The following is a 19,677-nucleotide window of genomic DNA, read 5'->3' on the forward strand; positions in this document are numbered from 1 at the left end:
CGAAAAATACACCAACCTCACCACCACCTCAACTATCATGAGTGGAATGATTGTCCGTGCCCTTAACTGGGACATCGGCTATGAACAACGGTTTTTAGCTGTGAACCCGTTGGGTGACGAGGTGATTCTATATCAAACTGAAAACGAGGATCCAGCCGAGAATTCTGAGAATCTTCTCAAAGTGCATTCCCATTCGGGTATTGAACATATCCAATGTCTTGGTTACTCCAAGGTCCATCCTGGTTGGACAGGTGTGGGTACAATGGATGGAATTGTACACATCTTTGATGTAACCAAGAACGATACGTCCACATTGAAACTTCGGCTGAAGCAACATAGACCATGCAACTCGTTATCCTTCAACAACAACGCGCTTGTGGCAGCCTCTTTCGACAAAAGTCGACAAGATAACTCCCTTCAGGTCTGGGACATTGCAAAGCATTCCCAGGTTTTTGCCAATTCTGTTGATGATGATCAAGTCATCAGACCTCACTACTCCTACTTGGCCAACGAGGCGACCTTATCTACTATCTTTGTCGGTAATGAAGGCCCTGGAATGAACCTTATGGCAGGTGGTTATAAGCTTCTTCGAGAATTTGATTTGAGAGACTCTAGCACGTCCCCGGTATATCAGGTCGCCACGAAGCTGACAATGGACATCACCTTAGATCCATTTCAACCGCACATGTTCTCATCCTTGAGTGAGGATGGTTCTGTTTCTATCTGGGATAGGAGAAAGCTTGTTGGCAAATCAAGAGGATCTGTGTCGTCCGAGACCCCGGTGCTTCAGTTCACAAAGCTCTTAAGTGATCTGCTGCGAAGAAACAGCTCTCCATGCTTCCGATACTCCACTATAAGACGAGGGGAGTTTGCCTCTGTATTTAACGGAAACTTGATTCGAAGATGGAATACCGGTGTCGTTCCGCCGATGAAAGATTCCCCAAACGTGACAACATTTACTTCGAACGATACACTTTCTTCCTTGAAGTCTCAATCTGTTCAATTATATGATCCAAATGACGAGTCGCTATTCGTGGCACTTGTGCTTGATTCAAAAACAGACTCGCCTAGAGTTATCTCTTTCGACTATTCACCTGATATCGAGTCATCTACATCGACTTATTTCGTCTGCATGAGAGAGAAGGGCTCAGTCTTCAGGATGCCAGTAGTGGAGAGTATTGAATCACTTGACTTCAACTCGTATAATGAGTTCTCAATGGCCGGTCCAGAGGGAACTGCAACGAAGTTCTGGGAAGATCGAGAACAGGTCATGCCAGCAGGTGTTGCCGCGACCGAAGTCCAAAGAAAGGACTCGAAGTTTGATCTGAAGAACGATTCGTTGGCAGAAGTGACATCAACAATTGGCGATGAAGAAAGCACAGAACCTGCAACCACAACTACCACACCTGCTCCAAGCTCCCTGCCATTAGACATTGTGAAGTTTGAGGAAGATGAGATCATACCCTTGAAAAAAATGCTTGATCTTTCTAGCGTACTTGCAAACGATGTCTGTGGCTTGATCAGACAGCGAGCACTCTTAGGCTACGGCGTGGACACAGAGCAAAACCCTAAAATTTTGGAGCAGGTTAGAGGAGTGCAAACACCTCTTCTGATAATGAACACATGGAAATGGTTAAACTTGGCCAAGAAGTCTCTTGACAAAGGCACAATGGTCAGTGAGGGTGTTGACTTGGGCTACATCGGTGTTTTGGGAGTTTGGAAAGGAATCGATGAAATAGAGGGACAGAAGCGAGCCACTTTAAAGCAAAGTGTGACTGACCAGCAATTTAATAACGCGGTGAAGTCAATTGTCTCGAAGAAGGGCGAGAAGTCTTCAGGAATCAGTATATTCAGCACGAGTGATCGTAAAATTCAACGAAAGCTTTGTTTGATTGTCAGTGGGTGGTACCTTACTGAAAATGAGTTCGATGAGAAGCTTGACCTACTTATAAAATCTGGGGAAGTCGAAAAAGCAGCTGGCTGGGCAGTATTCCATGGAAATGTGCCAAGAGCAGTCGAAATTTTGGCTCTGTCCAAGAAGGAACGTCTCCAGTTAATGTCAACAGCGGTTGCAGGCTACTTGGCTTACAAAGACTCAAACACTAATCTGCCTTGGAATGACCAGTGCAGAAAGCTAGCGCTGGAGCTTGATCACCCATACCTTAGAGCCATCTTTGCATTCATTGCGGACAACGATTGGTGGGATGTTTTGGACGAGCATGCTTTGCCTTTACGAGAGAGAATTGGCATTGCTTTGAGATTCTTGTCTGACAAAGATTTGAATCTCTATTTGAACAGGGTTGCCGATACAGTGACACTCAGAGGTGAACTTGAAGGTTTGATTCTCACGGGTCTCACGCCAAGAGGTATTGACCTTTTGCAATCTTTTGTTGACCGTACCTCTGATGTCCAAACTGCCTCGTTGATTGCACAATTTGCTGTTCCTCGGTACTTCAGAGACCAGCGAGTGGATCACTGGATTGATAGTTACAGAAACCTACTCAACTCCTGGGGTCAATTCAAGATCCGTGCCCTCTTTGACGTTGCAAGAACCAAGCTGTCAAAAACATACAATGGGTCTCCGACTATCCGGCCTCCTCCTCGGCAAGTATACCTACAATGTCCTCGGTGCAGCAAAAACATGGGTGCACCGGGCTCCAAAACCATGAAGGGTAACAACCCCTCAATGATGAAACAATTCAATCGCCTCTCTTTGAAACAACCCTCAGGCGACACCAAGCTGTGCCCCCACTGTGGAGCACCTCTTCCACGCTGCGCTATTTGCTTGTTAAGCTTGGCTACGCGTATTCCCAGAAGATCAGACCATACGGGCGATGATCCAACGAAGCAGCAAATCAATGAGAGTTTTGATAATAAGTTAAGTTTTTGCCTCACATGTCACCATGGATATCACGCTCACCATGCTGAGGAATGGTTTTCCAAGCACTACGTCTGCCCCGTTCCCGATTGCAATTGCCTATGTAACAGTAAATAAAATCCGCATAGCCTTGAATATAATTATCGGCAACACTGAAAGCATCTACTTGAATTTCACATCCTTCTATTTTTAAGCTTTCCCGTCTCCCTTATTGTTTTCATTTAGAGTAGCTCTACCGTTAGACCCCATTCGCACGGCAAAAACAATACTCCGTATACTTGATTTACACCGTCAACTCCACAAAACCTAAAACCATATTATATCTCGATCGATTCTAAAATTTCATATCGACAATTTTTTTTAGCCGTCAAATGGGCTGATAAGTAGCCCGGTGCATTCAGGGCGGAGTTTGGCAAGCAGTTTGTTCCTAGGCCTGTTTGCAGGAAAAAGCCCAGTGCATTTTTGTCTTTTTTGGAAACTAGTCAACACGTTGAGACAGATCCAAAGATACATCTTCTGATCTCTTGATCCCAAGCGCCACGCCACACCAGACGCCAGAGTGGGACTAGATACACGGAATTTATTTGGTCCTCAACAAGGCGACAGTTTAAATATATTTTCTATTTTGGATCAACCATGAGTGAGCCGAAGGAGAAGATCATTTCTGACATCAAGGGGAAGATCGAACGTGAGCAAAAGCTCATCCAGGGCTTCCAGGCCGTGAAAAGGAACACGGGCAATTCTGAAGTTATCCAAAGATGTAACAATCAAATCAGAGAAACACAGTCAAACATCGATTACCTTCAGGAAACCATGGAAAAGCTTCTGATGCAACAGCAGGAAACACAACAAACCTCGGAAACACCCGAGGAACAGAACAGGCAACGTGTTTCCAGCTTCCAGCGCCCGCTTTACTCCAGGTTCGATTTGATCAAATACGACTGCCCATCCTTGGGGCACAAGATCCAACACATGCTTCAGCAACTCCAGTTTAAGTTGCAAGTCGAGAATCAATACCGTGAGGCTAATGAAAAGATCTCTCACTTGTACTTGATGGATGGCGACAAGCTGTCTTCCAGTGCGGCTGAAGGCGGGAAGTTAGAGTCAGATCAACGAATCCAGTTGTTAAACAAGGCATTGAAAAAGTACCAGGGAATGCATGTCAGCGTGGAGCTGGTCAACAGGGATATGGAAATAATGAACTTGCCAAAATATGCAAGAAAGCCATTCTCGGGCCGTTTGACGATGAGCATTACTTGTATCAGGGACATCGACCACATCGCGTCACCCAAACTCAAAAAGAAGCCCGAGTCGTTTGTTTGCATCAAGATTGATGATGTCGAGAAAGCACGCTCTAATGCTTCCCGTTCTGGCAAATTTAACGAAGATTTGATCGTCGATGTTGACAAGGCCAATGAGATGGAAATCGCAGTGTATGACAGGAATGGCTCACACAACGTCCCTGTCGCCCTCGCATGGATTCTCCTTTCAGATATCTCAGAGGAAATCCGTAAAAAGAAGGTTGCTGCTGAATCAGGCAACGACGGGTGGATTCCCGCATCTAGCCTTCCAACAAATAATAATGGCCCCTTCAGACCAAATGTTGGTGGATCTGATCTGTTTGGTTCATCGAACTATCTCGGAAATAATGGCCTGAACTCTAACTTTGACGGCGACACTGTCGTCGAGAGTGCAAGACCGTCACTGGAGAATTCTAGGAATGTGCTGATTTCCGCTTGGGTTAATCTTGAGCCTGTGGGACAGATTCTTGTAAGTTTGTCGTTTGAAAAGTCTAAGGGTGGCTCCAAGCCTAACTTCATGGGTGCATTGGGTCGTCACGGTGCCATTCGTCAAAAGAAGGAAGAAGTGTTTGAGCAATATGGCCATCAGTTTGTTCAAAAGCAATTCTACAACATTATGTGTTGCGCTCTTTGTGGAGAGTTCTTACGTTATACTGGCTACCAGTGTCAAGACTGCCGCTTCTTATGTCACAAGAAATGTTACCAGAAGGTGGTCACAAAGTGTATTTCTAAGAGTGGTGACATGAATGACGACGAGGAGAAATTGAATCACCGTATCCCCCATCGCTTTGAACCAGTGTCAAATCGTGGTACCAAATGGTGTTGTCACTGTGGCCATATCTTGCCTTGGGGTAAGAAGAACGTCCGTAAATGTTCTGAGTGTGGAGTCATGTCCCACGCTCACTGTACCCATTTGGTTCCAGACTTCTGTGGTATGTCTATGGAAATGGCCAACCAGATATTGACAACCATCAAATCAACAAAGCCAACCTCGAGAAGTCCTGCCAAGGTTGCTCAAGCAGTTCAGAAACAGATTAAAGAAGCACCACCACAACTTCCGCCAAAAGCATTCTCGGCATCTCCCCAGAAATCTGCCGTCGATGACCTGCCAGTGGCATCCCCCTTGCATCTTCATCACAAGAAGCAACAAGCCCCACTTCCCCCTCCACCACAACAGCCACAGTTTCAACCCACATATCCAAGGTCCTCGCAAGCAGGCTATCAAAGAATCCAGGAGATTACGCCCGAGGACATTGACCCACCCTACTCATCGAGATTGCCTACTAATAACACACTGCAATTTCAACCCTCTGTTGAACCTCCGCAGCACAGACACGCACCACCTAGGCGCCCTCCTCCAGTGGAGTCGTCGTATTCTTCTTCCCTGGATGCTCTGTCTCAGTACACGCCTCAGGGAAGCTACTACAATGAACGTGCTCAAGATACAAATGGTGCCTCGGTACAGAATCCATTTGAGCAAGTGGAGGAACACCCAACACAGAATCAGACGGCAGCTCTCTTTGACTCATTTGATTATAACAACGTGAACTCGAATTTGCAAGGTGATGAAGCCCAGGTGCCAATTAATGAGCCTGAACCAATGCAAGTTGAACCAGTTCAAGCCACTCACAGCAATGAGCCCGTGCAGAAACCTCACAAGTCCAAGCGCAGAAGAAGAAAGGTTGGTCTTGATGACTTCCAATTCCTTGCTGTTTTAGGAAAAGGTAATTTCGGTAAGGTCATGTTGGCTGAATCAAGACACACTCTGAAGTTGTGCGCTATCAAGGTGTTGAAGAAGGACTTCATTGTGGAAAATGAGGAAGCTGAGAGCGTTAAGTCAGAGAAACAGGTTTTCTTGACTGCCAACAGGGAGAGACATCCCTTCTTGCTTAACTTACACTGCTGCTTCCAAACCGAGAACAGAATTTACTTTGTTATGGAGTACGTTTCTGGTGGTGATTTGATGTGGCATATTCAGAAGTCGAGATTCTCCGCTAAAAGAGCTAAATTCTATGCCTGTGAGGTCTTATTGGCTTTGAAATACTTCCATGATAACGGTATCATTTACCGTGACTTGAAGTTGGATAACATTTTGTTGACAACTCAAGGACATATCAAGATCGGTGACTACGGTTTGTGTAAAGAGAACATGTGGCACAAGAACACTACGGGAACTTTCTGTGGCACTCCGGAATTTATGGCTCCGGAAATCATTGCCGGCAAACAGTATGACCGTTCCGTTGACTGGTGGGCATTCGGTGTGTTGATGTTCCAAATGTTGTTGTGTCAGAGTCCTTTCAAGGGTGATGACGAGGATGACATTTTCAATGCTATTGAGCATGATGATGTGAGATACCCTATCAGCATGCCTCGTCAAACTGTTCTTGTTTTGCAAGCTTTGTTGACCAAGGAATCCACGCAGAGACTCGGTAGTAGCGAAAGGGATGCCTTGGAAATTATGGAACACCCTTACTTCCAAGATGTGAACTTCGACGATGTGCTCAACATGAGGATTCAGCCACCTTACTTGCCTGAGATCTCAAGCGAACACGACTACTCCAACTTCGACCAGGAGTTTACCTCCGAGACTCCAAGATTGACTCCAGTCGAGACTGTCTTGACGTCTGAGATGCAAGAACAATTCCGTGGCTTCTCTCACATTGCAGATGATGCTCCAGTGTAAAAGTATAGTACGATTTTTTATGATAAGATGCTATTGGTGATGTATATATAAGAATGCTAAGGGGTTAATGATAATCTCATGAAAGTCGTAACCATGCAAGGGAGCTTGGAAGCTCACACGATAATGCAACAGCCGGATTTCTCCTTCTTAGGCTTCTCATCTTTCTGGTAAGCCCTTGGTTTAGAAGGATATGATCCGGTGGAAATGGAGGAAGTAGACTGTAGGTTTTCCTTTCTTGCCAATCTATTCTGAGCTAGTGGACTCTCAACTGGGGTAGCCTCCGATCCAGATTCGGGTATTTGGGGAAACTCACTTGAGAAAGATTCTATTCCTGGACCTGTTGAAGTCAGGAGATGTCTATCGAAGTTTTGCGAGTTGGAAGCCGGGATTTTTGAAGGACGACGGAAATGAAAGCTCTTTTCGTTCTTGAAATCGTGCAATGAGCTGTCGGGAGAAGCCGTGACTGCCTCTGTTAGAGAGAAGGCTTCAGACCGACCAGCCATCAAAGTTTTATTTTCTCTGGCATCAAGTGCAGCTTCAACCAAAGGCACGAAACAATCGTTGACGTTGATATCCGCAAGAGACGAAACCAGGAAAAAGCCGCTGGCGCCAAAACGGTTTGCCATAGCTTCACCATCGTCGTACCAGACTTGGCAAGTTTCATACATGTCCAGCTTTGCAGCTACAACGACAAAAGGGGGAAGCTCTCCATCGCAGAAAGTCTTGACTGTGCCTATCAAGTACTCCAAAGCTTCAAACGACTGTCTGTCGTCCATGGCATAAACGAACAAAATCGTGGATGTGTTCTTCACCTGTTGCTTTCTCGAAGCGCCATAGACATCTGCTAGCGGAGAGGAGTCTAGGATAGATATTTCCGTAATCAGTGAGTTGTGAGAAGACGACGATACTATAGTTTCCGCCAGTTCGTTCTCAACAGCCTTAACGTAGAGCTGTTCTGCCTGATCGTGAGGAGCTTCCGAAAAGGTTCCATTCACATAACGCTGAACCAAGGACGTCTTGCCTACTCCGGTCTCACCCATGACAAGAATGTCATATTGGGTATTGAGGGAGCTGAGGCCATCGAGAATACGGTTCATCAACTCTGGGGTTTGTCAAGTGCAAGAAGTGGATCTAGAAAAATTGATGAGCTCTCACGCCAAATGTACAATCATGCAAGTGCGACAGGAAGGCTAGGTATACAATCGGAGGCGATGCACTGTTCAGATCAGCTAAGAAGACGAAGCCGAAAAGTGGGGAATGTGTTTTTAAAGAGGCCCTCGCAGCTTTTTAAAAGCACTTTTAGCCAGTAGCAAGATTATGGAGACGGTGACGCCAGGTGAGTTAAATCAAGTGCAGAAAAAGAAAGAAAAAACGGTTGCGCAACCGTACGAAAAAACGTTAACTTGCTGCGACTATGGCGTTAACGAGATGCTGCATGATCGTGTGATACATCGAGAAAGCCCTGAATTCCGGTGGGCCCCTCACTACATGAGTAAAGCCAAGCCCTGAAGACCCTTGCAAGAAGTCTAAATTTTACCACAATGACATAAAGTGAGCAATTGGGTGTGTTCTGCGGAATGCTGGCACGGTGATGAGATGCATTTTCTCCTGTTTCTGCTAGCCCTAACGATTCGCGACCGTTCTTCGGTGATCGTCTAAAGTTGCCCCACTGCTCACAACCCTTTGGGGTGGAACGTTGATTTACAAAGTTTATTCTTAAAACGCCGCGTGGATCAGGCGCTACCGAGAATAAGCTTTTTAATACTTCGATTGGTAATCATCTGGGTTTTTCGGCGGTAATCACCTGCGCAAATATGGGGTAGTTGCTTGGGTCTGGCCCTAACGGTTATTCCTGTCTATGCCTTGTCTCACATTAGCCGTATGCGAGTCCAACAGGCTTACCGAAGCGATGCAAGAAATCAACCGATTCAAGGGTCCGGTCGGCGGTAGATCGGTTTTCACCCCACAAAAAAAAAAAAATTCACAATCAACTCTTTTAACGTATTCCCCTAAACAATGGTCGTGTAGCGGCTGTACCTTCGACACGAGGGCCTCGCAGTAGCAACTTTTTCGGGTTCAAGCACCTCAGCTTATCTCACCGGTCTTCTGTGGGCGGTTCTCCACCGTAGGCCTCACCCGCCACGCTTGCACCATTCTACAGGTTTGGGCTGGAACCGCTCAAAATGACATGCGTAGTCGAATCAGAACGTGGCGCCTATCTCGATTTTTCTTCTTTATACTATACATTGCTTCACTCTTCGTCCGACTCCAAATACTTGGCGTAGTCGCTTGCGTCTGCGAACATTGGCAAGCTCAGTAGCTTAGCTTTCTTCAGCTTCTTGCCGCCTTCTTCGTTACTTCTCTTTTTGGAGTTCTCCGCACTGACCGCCTCGTCACTGACAGCCTCGTCACTGTCATACTCATCCTCGTCATTCACGCCAAACATATCCTCGGCATCCTCGGCATCTTCCGCATCCAGACCTTCGTCCAACTCCTCTTCTTCGTCGGAGCCTTGGTTGGTCTCGAACTCCTCGTCAAACTGGGGAATTTCGCTCTCTGAAAAGTCGTCGTCGTCGCCAAATGCCTCGGCAAGCGTAGAAGGTGCACCTTCAGCGTCGTCATCGTCGCCATCACTCATGTCGGCAAAATCTTCCTCGTCAAAATCAGACATATCGTCTTCATCGGACAACCCGCCTTCGACGTCCGGTTGGGACTTGACCAATGCTTCCCACACTTCGTCATCGTGCATCTTCTCGTGCTCTTCGTCATCCTCGTCTTCGGCACCTTTGGCTTCATTGTTTCTGATTTTGCTTGTGTTTCCAGTGAAGTACTGGTGGAAGAATCTCTCGTCGGGTCTGACATCCTCTGCTTTCTTGGCCAACCAGTTGATTGTGTTCACTGGCACATCGTCAGATTGAGTGTTTGTAGCTTTGACCAAAAGCGACCCTGTGTGGGCACCACCCAAAGGCTGCATAATCGAAGAACCCTTGGTGGTGGATTTGGCTTTGGCGTTCTTGTAAACGAATCTGTCCAAGAAGTGAGCCAAGGTGTAAAGACCCAAGTCGGGTTTGGGCTGTGGCTTGCCGTTAAGGAAGGAATCGGCATAGATGGCAACTGTGGGGTGGTAATGCAGAATGAAATGGTTCATCTCCCAGAGACAAGAGTTCTGAGCGTTGGCGAATGACGGGTTTCTCTTCTTAGGATCGTACTCCTTATCTTCACTCTTCACTTCGGCCTTTGTCTCTTCAGAATCATTGATCTCGTTAGTGGGAAAGTCTGGTCTGTCCTTGACGGCCTCCATGAGCTCAACAATCTGGGGATATGTCTTACTCAATTCCATGAGCAAGAACATCATACCTGTGATGATAGCAACGTTAAGCCAATGAGAAGAGACTTGCAAGATTCTCTTCACAAAGGCGAGGATACGAGGCATATTGTGAATATCGTGCTTCAATGACTTGAAAAGCAAGTTCAAGTAAATTCCTTGCTTTGACGAGTTGACCAACCTAGGGTCCATGAGCGACTCATAAAGAGTTCTGTAGTATCGGTCAGAGTCCAATCCTTGCTCGGTGATAATGTGGTACACCAAAACCAAAGCCTGAACAGAAGTGTTGAAATTGGTGGAGTGGGTGATTTTGTAAAGAGTCTCCATATGCTTGGTGTAGATATCAGAAGGAAGCTGGGAGAATGGCAAAGCACGGTTCAAACCGGTAAGAAGAGCCGAGAACATTTTTGATGATCTCTCCTCAATTACCTCTTCTTCAGTCTTTTCCTCCACCTTGACGGACTTTCCACCTTTCTTACCCTTCTTGAACTGTTTCCTGTTATTCTTTCTACCCTTCTCACTTTTACCCAAAGTTCTGTCTTCTTTGGCATCCTTGAGGGCAGGGTCTGATTCCACTAAAAGCTTTTCAAACAAAGAAAAGTATGTTTTCACGAGGGAGTCTGCAAGATCAATCTCCTTTTTGGAAAGAATCGTCTGATTGAGAGTGAGAATGGTGTAGTATTGGGAGTGGTATTCGCTCTGTTTCTGCAATACCATATCCGTGACAGCATCAACGATGATCTTTTTCATTGCGGGATGAGCCTGCTCCAACTGAAGAATCTGGTAAGATGTTTTGGCGGCGACTTTATTGTCAATGTCACCAAGCTTGTTGACACCAAGCCTGAGTAAATTCACTTCTTGCTCAGGCTTAGCCTTCAACAAGTCAAAGATATGAGTGAGGACAGTCATACGAACATGCAAAATAGGGTCATGACTCAAGTACTCGAGCACCTGAATGAACTTGAAGTAACACTTCTTGAGGAAATCTTCGTAGTATGCTAAAGCCAGTTTTTGTTCACTGGCTGTTTGAGTAAGCGAGGCCTTGTTAAATGCAACAAGTTTTCTATCAGGAAGAAGACTGTTGATGAACAAATCCTTCATGGCATTCACTGCCTGCAAAGCGGCGTTTCTGGACTTCTTCTCGCAATAATTTAGAAGGGTCTCAAATGGCTTGATGTTATGCAAAGGGGCCTCTTGGACCAACAAAGTCAAGGCGGAAATTTTATCGTTCAATGTACCGTCAGAGAGAATCTGCGACAAGAACTTCTTCTGAGAGTTATCAGAAGAGAATTCCTCCAAGTAAGTTTTGTTTTCGGAATCAATTATTGCCTTGGCCTTGTCGTTGAGTCTCTCGAGTGCAAATCTATCGAGCTTTTCTGGCTCTGTTTCTTCGACATCGATATTGTACCAGTCAACTCTATTCTCGATTTTGAGTTTAGCACTCTTGACAGATCTGACATCGTCAACCTTGTAGCTTTTAGGCTTGACGAGTTCACCGACTTCTGCTTCCTGTGTTTCTGCTGGCTTCTTTTCCTCCACAGGTTTTTGTTTTGGCTTCTCCTCAACTACTTTCTCTTCTTCTTCCTCGCTCTCCTCGTCTTCTTCCTCCTCAAGCTCACCATCGACCAAGTCGGGTATGTCTTCAGGTTCAGACAAGTCCTCATCTTCCACGACATCGACTTCACCGGGGAACCCAAGACCCTTCATAAAGGTGGCTAGATCAGCATTAAGCGCTTTATCATTACCAGCGTCTGCGAACTCCTCATCGCTTTGATCTTCATTAAGGCCTGCAATGAGAGCTAGGTCATCCTTGGAGGCACCAAGTGCCAATGCCTCACGCTTCAAAATGTCTTCTTCGGTGTCAGCGCTATCTTTGTCGGACTTCTCGGTGCTCTTATCGTTCCCATGCTTGGACTTCTTGTCCTTCTTATCCTTTTTAGCTGATTTTGGGGCATCATCTTTCGGGAGTTTGGACTTCTTTTCCTTTTTTGTACTTCCCAGACTGAGTTTCGACGAGATTTTGTCCTTCAAAGAGGACAAATTGAGCTTTGCTGCTTCCATCGCCCTTAAATCAAATATTCAGGTAGACCATTCTGAAAAAGTATGTCCGCGATGAGTAGCATCTGGGTCACGTGCACGATGAGCTGGGACGCTGGGAATGTTTCAGTCTAAAGGGGATAAACTTCATTATATAGAGGCAAAAATATCAATTTCTTAGTCCTCTGAATGTTTGAGACGGTTTGGCTTGTTGATTAGGCAACGATTGGCTAGGTTTTGTTGACTGACGTTGTAAGTCACAGAACGAACTGATGGATCCCCACATATTAAACTCAATCCTATGACAGGATATGATTCATGTTACACGAGAGAACCCCCTTTTACAACCTCTTAGCATATGCTCTTGACTTGAGTGTGCTTTTCTCCTCGGATGCTGCGAAAGCCACAATTCGAATAATGGCACAACACCAAAAAATATCTCAGCAAGATCATAGATGCAAAAAGTTGAATGAGAAAAAATCAGGGAACTCGGATTACAGAACTTGGCGTTGCATGACAGAGGCCTCGGTTACGAGTCACCTGTATCTGCCCCGGAAAATTACATGCATTGCAGGGTCTCACCTTGAGAAGACACATACGATCGTGATTCAAAAAACGGGATAGAGATGAACGAGCAAATTAAAAAGCCATATTCAGTGTTGGGGTAAATAAACCTTTCTGATATAAAAAAAGTGGTATATATATCGTATCCTTGCCCATGTTGTCGTACAAGGATTTCGGAGAATCTCCTCACTATCGCGCTGCAGGTGCATGTCGAGAACTGGTGTTGCAACCGCAAGAAAACACTTGCTTTATAAGTATGATTATTTTGTTCATGGCTCAGTTTTTCATCCTTAATCATGACTGGAGAGCCCAAAGTTTGGCCGCCTTTTTTGTCACAAAGAATCATCCGCTCCTCTTCGCAAGACGATAACCAAGCTTGTCCATACTTGCTTTCTCGGAAAATCTTGGGCACAGGTTCGAACTCAGCTGTCTTCGAATGCAAGAACACAAGCAATGGAGCTCATTATGCTGCAAAGCAGTATGCAAAAAGACTCGTTTACGGAATGGAGTCGCTGCTTCAATCTGAATTCAAAATTCTTAAGCGTGTGTCTTTTGGGCACAAGAACATACTTTCACTCATTGACTACTTTGAAACGGAAGACCATTTCTATTTGGTGACGGACTTGGCCCTTGGAGGTGACTTGTTTGAAAGAATCACAGGCACCTGCGAAGGCAGGCTACAGTCTAATGAAGCACGAGAAATATTGCTTCTGGTGCTTTCGGCATTGGCATATTTGCATTCCAACCAGATCGTCCACAGAGACGTCAAGGCAGAAAATATATTATTTAAATCACGCACGGCAAAACCGCTGCATTTACTTCTAGCCGACTTTGGACTTGCCCAAATCGTCAAGGATAGCGAGAACGGCTTTCTAGAGCATGGCGGAACATTGAGCTACATGGCGCCCGAATGCCTTTTTGATGCATCTTACGGCTATCCTGTGGATATGTGGGCTGTGGGTGTTCTTACATACTTCATGCTCTGCGGATATATGCCGTTTGACTGTGACACTGACAAGGAAACTGAACAGCTAATCTCCACCGCTGACTTTATTTTTGAGCCAATAGAATATTGGGAGGGCATTCCTGACTCTGCAAAAGACTTCATTTCACAATGTTTTATCTTGGATGCAGACAGAAGGATCACTGCTGTTGATGCCTTATCTCACCCATTCATCTTGAACACCCCTCTTAAACGAACCGCTTCCAACTTTTCAATGTCGCAACTCCAAGCAGCCGTATGGAGATTACACAGTATCCAGTCGCTCTCCTCGTCAACGAGGTTAGCTCAACTTCTGAATGGTGTAAGCGGCCACTCTTCACTTCTGTCGAGGCTTTCGTTGAACGAATCCTCAACCTCTTCAATTGCATCAAGTAGCAGCCATCGCCTCTTAGGTGACAGATGTTACTCCCCAGAGCTTGTATCTCGCTTCTGCACCCCTCTCATATCAGCACAAGTTTCTCCGACTCATTCACAGTCCAACTTAAAAATATGCTCGAGGCCAACCCTTCCTAAGTCAAGTGGTGGCTCTTCCGAACTGAGACTGGCGGAGTTTTTCATATAGGCGTAATATAATAATACTTCATCAAACGGCGATCTGCACTTATCAACGGGCATTTAAGATTTTCCATGATAATTATGTAATAAAAGAAATAAAAAGAGAAATGAGACAATCGGCACTTTCAACGCCAATTCCAAGCACAGATACGGCTTTTGGAGATTTGCCTTGACAATAATCATAATGCCGTGAGACCACTACGAACTTTCACTTGCATCGAAAATCCGTGACGACAAGGTAGGTGATGTGAGTGTACTTTCCTCATGATATTGTGAAGAAGTATCATATAAAAGGGCAAATTTCCAACTACAGATTCGTATCATATATCTTTCAAACATGACACTCGCTAACAAAACAACCTTTGAGCGCATCCACTACATTTATAGCAGAAATGAGAAGCGTTTCTTGACATTGCGGAAGCAGAAATTTGCTGATGCAAGTCCGGAGACAATTTGGAATTCAATGTCCTCCAACAAGTTTAACTCGAGCCCTGGATTGAACATTGCAGATCTTGGGGAGTACCTCGCCTTTGAAACCTGTTCTGGTGATTCTATCGTCGGTGTTGTCACGGAACACTTCAATCCCTCTCACTTTGACTTGTGGTTCATTCTGACTGTGTTGAAGAACAGCTCAATCGAGAACAAGGGCAAGGCTTCTGAAACAAAGGGTTTAGAAGCCGCTCGAGCTGTGACGGAGCTCTTTGAACATAAGCTTAGAAACGTTGCTCGGGTCGATAGATGGAGCGAAGGAAAACTGGACTTCGAAAAGAACATTTTATTTTTCACCTCAAGGAATGCACCTATATTGACCGTGCTTCCAGCTTTTCCGTGCAAGTCCTCCAATTACGACAAGGTAGCATCCTGCTTTCCTGATATGGGGGAGGAGCTTGCCATTAAACGGATAATTGATTTTGTTACTGCAGTCCAGGACGTTTATCCACCAGGTATGAAATTCTACCTCGTCAGCGATGGCCATGTCTTCAGCGATTGTATCCATGTGGATGATGACATGGTTGACGTTTACTTCGCCAAACTCGAGGCAATGTACCAACGTGTCAAACCTGCCGATTTTGACGGCATTATATTCAGAGGCCTCAATGACTGTTTTGAGTCTGATGAAAGGGGACTTGTTGCAGAGCTTTTGCACTCAGTCGAAGTAGAGCATCCAATTCCAACTAGATTGGATGAGGAGACGGAGATAAACCGGAAGGTGTTAATGCTTGGTTGTGATGACAACGCTGATGTGTTGAGAAAACAAATTCAGACGCCTAATCACCCCAGGCTTTACCTCTACCGGGGTTTCAACAAGTTCATGTGTGAGGACCTTTGTCAAACCGAATTTGCTAAAAGCATTTCCAGAAAGAAATACAAGAAGATGATTTCTCAGGTTGCTTTCGAGATGATTCGGAGAAATGATGCATACTCCAATTTGGTGGAACTCATTTTCCCCTTCCACATTCGATTCTCCATTCATGCTCACCACAATGCTGGTCCAAAATATGGTGTACGCTTGCTTGATCCCGAGGTATGTTCCATGTCGGGACACAACCAAAATGAAGAGGACAGATTGCTCCACATCCCCACGCCATGGCACAACAGTGTGTTCAAAATGGTTGATTCTGATAAATATATTGTCTCGCATGCAAGATTGGCAAAAGAACTCGAGCTGAACCCCGAGGTAGAAGGAGGTTGGGATGAAGAGCAGCTACTTTTCCTTTATCGCCTGGTTTAAATATGTTGATGTTATTTGATTTCACGAGAGCTTGGTCAAGCTTTTTGCAACCAATGTAGTGCACCCAAACACCAATCAAATTAGTGCAGATTACGCTGCGAGTACATCAGACATGCATTTTGCTGCGACAATCTTTGCGATTGCTCAAGTCTTTATCGCTATCAGCCTTTTATCAAATAAGAATCAGCAGTCAATGTCTTGGGATCAAGCTTCTTTTGCACTTTCACCCCGCTCAAAAGGATGCTACCTCGTCACCGATGAAGTGGTGAGAAACGTTCCGGAGATCAAGAACTATAAGGTGGGTCTCTTGAACCTCTTTCTTCAGCACACCTCCGCTGGTTTGACCCTCAACGAGAACTGCGATCCAGATGTGAGAGAGGATATGACAACCTCACTTGATAGGATCGCACCTGAGGGTGACTTCTACATTCACGCTGATGAAGGTCCAGACGACATGCCTGGGCATGTCAAGAGCAGTACTGTCGGTGTCTCTCTCACAATCCCAATTCTGAACGGTAGATTGGCTACCGGAACGTGGCAGGGTATTTGGCTATGTGAGTTCAGAAGATACAAGCACAGCAGAAAGATCGTGGCCACGATTCAAGGCGAAAAGAAGTAACGCCGTCTATAGGAAATGCAAATAGGCCAATCACTTATGATCAGGAATCTTTTTCGTAGACCTGAATACTGTACTCTCTCACTGTATCTTGCTTTTCGTTTTCCAACACTGCGAGCGAATCTTGAAGCTCACTCAAACGCTTCCAGAGTTCGTCCGCGATGAGATTCCACCACCCGTTGTGCCTGAGACACTTCCTTCTATCGTTGAGACAGATTGTACTTGTTGCGTTCTCGTCATCTTGGTTGTTATACATTTGGACGACATCGTTGACAGCTTGAGTAGACGTCTCTTCTGCTTTATCCACAGCTGACGTGTACACTTCGAGAGGTTTTTGATCGTATAAAGAAGAGTCAAAACAGCAAAGGTCAAACCTTGCACCCTTAGACTTCTTTTTCTTTTTCTTCGCCTGAGTCTCCTCTTCCTCGTTGGCTGATGTCTCCTTGAGCTGCTCGTTGATGCGCTTGATTATATCCTTACGCAAGCCGAGATACTTTTGTTGTGCCGTGACATACTCAATGTCGTTCTCGATGTCTTTCATCTTCCGTTCGATTGTTCGAAGCTGGTTCTGTATTTCTTCAGGCAACTTCTCAACATTCTTATCAGCTATTTCAGGAAGTTCAGGGAAAGTTGAGCCCAACTTAGCAAGTTCTTCTCTCGATTTGCAGTGCGTCAAAGCGAACTTCATCCCCTCTTTGCTCAAGGATTCCAGCTCCTCGAGGAATCGCTTCATATACTTGAGTCCACACTCCTCCAGGCAGTACTTGGACCTCTGATCCGATCGTATAGGTTTCATGCAACCAGGAAGTCGACAGACCTTATTATAACGGGTGCGTCCCTTGCCTTGCCATTGGCAAAACTTGCAGTAGAATTTATCGATCAACAGTTGGTAGCTTTGGCTCATTTTCATACACGTAAAGTGGAACCATTCCTCGCAGCCATCGCAGCCGATCATAAGTTCACCACCGTGATCTGGCCGTCTGCAGATACAGAAGAGTTCCTCAGAATTTAGATTGAACTTGGGAGCATTCTGATACTTCTTGTATTGTTTGGCGATGTCCTCGGAGGTCTCCTGCTCATCATGATCGAAACGAGCTTTCTTGGTATCGACAAGCGCTGGAGACTTTGACTTTCTTTTTCGATCTATATCTAGATCATGAAGATCCAGAGCTTCGTGTTTGACTATGATATCGGCCATATGATGAAAGTTGATAACGGTGTGCAGAAAATATGGTTACGCGCTGGGTGCAAAATACACCATGATGATCGTTGGTAATACATTTTTGGTCTCAATAAAATTACATAATTCAGGACGACTGTTGCTCCTTATTTTCACCGCTTTCGGCATCCTTACTCTCTTCATCCTTGCTGCTCTCGTCAACATCCATCTTGTCTTGTTCCTCCTCGTCCTTCTTCTCCTCTTTGGCCTCGTTATCTTCCTCCTCCTCTGCTTCTTCCAGCTCGGCCTCCTCCTCTTCTATTATTGTTTTAGGCTTGAAAATTTCAAGAAGTGTGTCGTCACCAACAGAGGCGAAAAGGTTGGGGATTGTAGGGTGCACCGCCAACTCGTTCACTCTGTTTGTATGGCCACCGTGAACAAACTTAAGGCAAGGATCCTCGGTGTTTTTGTTCTTTCTTCTTGAATCAGACTCTGTCGTAGGATACGTGAACTCTTCACTCATGTTGTTGAGGTCCCACGTGAGAACCCTTTTATCAAGACCCCAGGAGTACAACTGAGATGGGTTGAACTCTGGGTCCCATCTGAGGCCGACCACAGAGTCGTTGTGGCCAAAGAGTTGTCTGACTGGCTCCTTGGTGTTTCTCAAATCATACAAGTTCACCACATTATCCTTTCCACCAGTTGCTACAAGCAGGGGAATCTGAGGGTGAGCTGCAACAGCGTTTTGAATGTGGCTGTTCTCGATAGAAATCGCAGGAGAAGTGCCTGGGTTCCTGATATCGTGGATATGTGTGTAGAAGTCATCTGAAACAGAGGCAAACAAGTTCTCCGAGGGTTTGCTGTAGCTGATGTCGTTGATAACCGCGGAATGGGTGTTGAATTGTTTGATGGGTTCAGCAGGGGAAGAAATGTCCCAAAGAGCAATGTTGGCATCGTTAGCGCCCGACAAAAATTCTTTATTGGAGGTCCACTCCAACGCGTAACCCTCGCTGGTGTGGAATTTGTAGTCCAACTGGGTATCGCTATCCACCTTGTACAAGTGCACCACGCCGACATTATCGAAACTCACAATGTTAGTACCGTCAGGCGATACTTTGAGCTTGTTAACCTCACCTGGGTGGCTCCATGAGTGGAGGATCTTGAAGCTGCTTTCCTCTCCTTCTGGCAATTGGACAGACTCGTTGTTGAAATCTGGAGCCAACGTGGCTGGCAAGTCTAACGAGGCTAGACGTACAAAGTCCTGACCCTTGGTGAATGAATTTGTCCCCACGGCTAGTCTAACAGTTATACGGTTTTTGTCGCTGCTCCAAGTGTACTTTGGAAGGAACTCCACTGATAACAGTGCATGTTGTAAGGCTTGGGTGTAAATGGTATCATATAAAAGCGGAACGGTTTTTTTCCATATTTTGAACTCCTCGTTCACAACCTGCTCACGGAGCTGATGTTCGGCGAGAATCTGTCTTTCAGCTGCGATGACGGTTTCCATGACTGGATAAGGACTCTATTTATATGAAACTTTTATCGAAGCGACATACACAGGCAATCTACACCTGTACACCTCAAAACACTTGGGACGTCGAATTGGCTTTATGACTAGTTACACATTACAATTTATACGTTTCTCTATTCATTAAGTAAAAGAATTGGTGCTCAGGTATCAAGCGCCGTATCCATTAGTGCGCCATTGGGTGCCGACTTCGAGTATAGCACACTAGGTGCCTCATAAGTTCAGCCACAACTGGCCTGACTTGGCTTTAATTAATTTTGTAAGATAGCTTTCAAGGCAATGACATGGCCTCGGGC

At 45.5% G+C, this 19,677-nt stretch overlaps 7 protein-coding genes across 7 annotated transcripts; 3 read left to right on the forward strand and 4 right to left on the reverse strand.

The window, feature by feature from the left end:
• Window positions 1–37: 37 nt before the first annotated feature.
• On the forward strand, window positions 38–6,862 carry PKC1 (protein kinase C; the record flags this gene model as incomplete). The annotated part of the gene is made up of 2 exons (XM_024856928.1): window positions 38–2,559; window positions 3,520–6,862. 2 exons carry the CDS (start codon window positions 38–40, stop codon window positions 6,860–6,862), a joined length of 5,865 nt encoding a protein of 1,954 aa, XP_024714808.1.
• A 113-nt stretch (window positions 6,863–6,975) lies between these two features.
• On the reverse strand, window positions 6,976–7,959 carry C7M61_001524 (uncharacterized protein; the record flags this gene model as incomplete). Its single annotated transcript, XM_024856929.1, has 1 exon — window positions 6,976–7,959. One exon carries the CDS (start codon window positions 7,957–7,959, stop codon window positions 6,976–6,978), a length of 984 nt encoding a protein of 327 aa, XP_024714809.1.
• A 1,154-nt stretch (window positions 7,960–9,113) lies between these two features.
• On the reverse strand, window positions 9,114–12,248 carry MAK21 (RNA-binding ribosome biosynthesis protein; the record flags this gene model as incomplete). The annotated part of the gene is made up of 1 exon (XM_024856930.1): window positions 9,114–12,248. One exon carries the CDS (start codon window positions 12,246–12,248, stop codon window positions 9,114–9,116), a length of 3,135 nt encoding a protein of 1,044 aa, XP_024714810.1.
• Window positions 12,249–13,084: 836 nt separating this feature from the next.
• C7M61_001526 (uncharacterized protein) lies at window positions 13,085–16,078 on the forward strand (the record flags this gene model as incomplete). Its single annotated transcript, XM_024856931.1, has 2 exons — window positions 13,085–14,026; window positions 14,660–16,078. The coding sequence occupies 2 exons, from the start codon at window positions 13,085–13,087 to the stop codon at window positions 16,076–16,078; spliced, it is 2,361 nt and encodes a 786-aa protein (XP_024714811.1).
• Window positions 16,079–16,271: 193 nt separating this feature from the next.
• Window positions 16,272–16,697, forward strand: C7M61_001527 (uncharacterized protein; the record flags this gene model as incomplete). The annotated part of the gene is made up of 1 exon (XM_024856932.1): window positions 16,272–16,697. The coding sequence occupies one exon, from the start codon at window positions 16,272–16,274 to the stop codon at window positions 16,695–16,697; it is 426 nt and encodes a 141-aa protein (XP_024714812.1).
• A 40-nt stretch (window positions 16,698–16,737) lies between these two features.
• On the reverse strand, window positions 16,738–17,892 carry SPP1 (Spp1p; the record flags this gene model as incomplete). The annotated part of the gene is made up of 1 exon (XM_024856933.1): window positions 16,738–17,892. One exon carries the CDS (start codon window positions 17,890–17,892, stop codon window positions 16,738–16,740), a length of 1,155 nt encoding a protein of 384 aa, XP_024714813.1.
• Window positions 17,893–18,001: 109 nt separating this feature from the next.
• UME1 (Ume1p) lies at window positions 18,002–19,360 on the reverse strand (the record flags this gene model as incomplete). Its single annotated transcript, XM_024856934.1, has 1 exon — window positions 18,002–19,360. One exon carries the CDS (start codon window positions 19,358–19,360, stop codon window positions 18,002–18,004), a length of 1,359 nt encoding a protein of 452 aa, XP_024714814.1.
• Window positions 19,361–19,677: the final 317 nt, after the last annotated feature.

This window comes from Candidozyma pseudohaemuli (assembly GCF_003013735.1).
Source record: "Candidozyma pseudohaemuli strain B12108 chromosome Unknown scaffold00002, whole genome shotgun sequence".
NCBI lineage: Eukaryota > Fungi > Ascomycota > Pichiomycetes > Serinales > Metschnikowiaceae > Candidozyma > Candidozyma pseudohaemuli.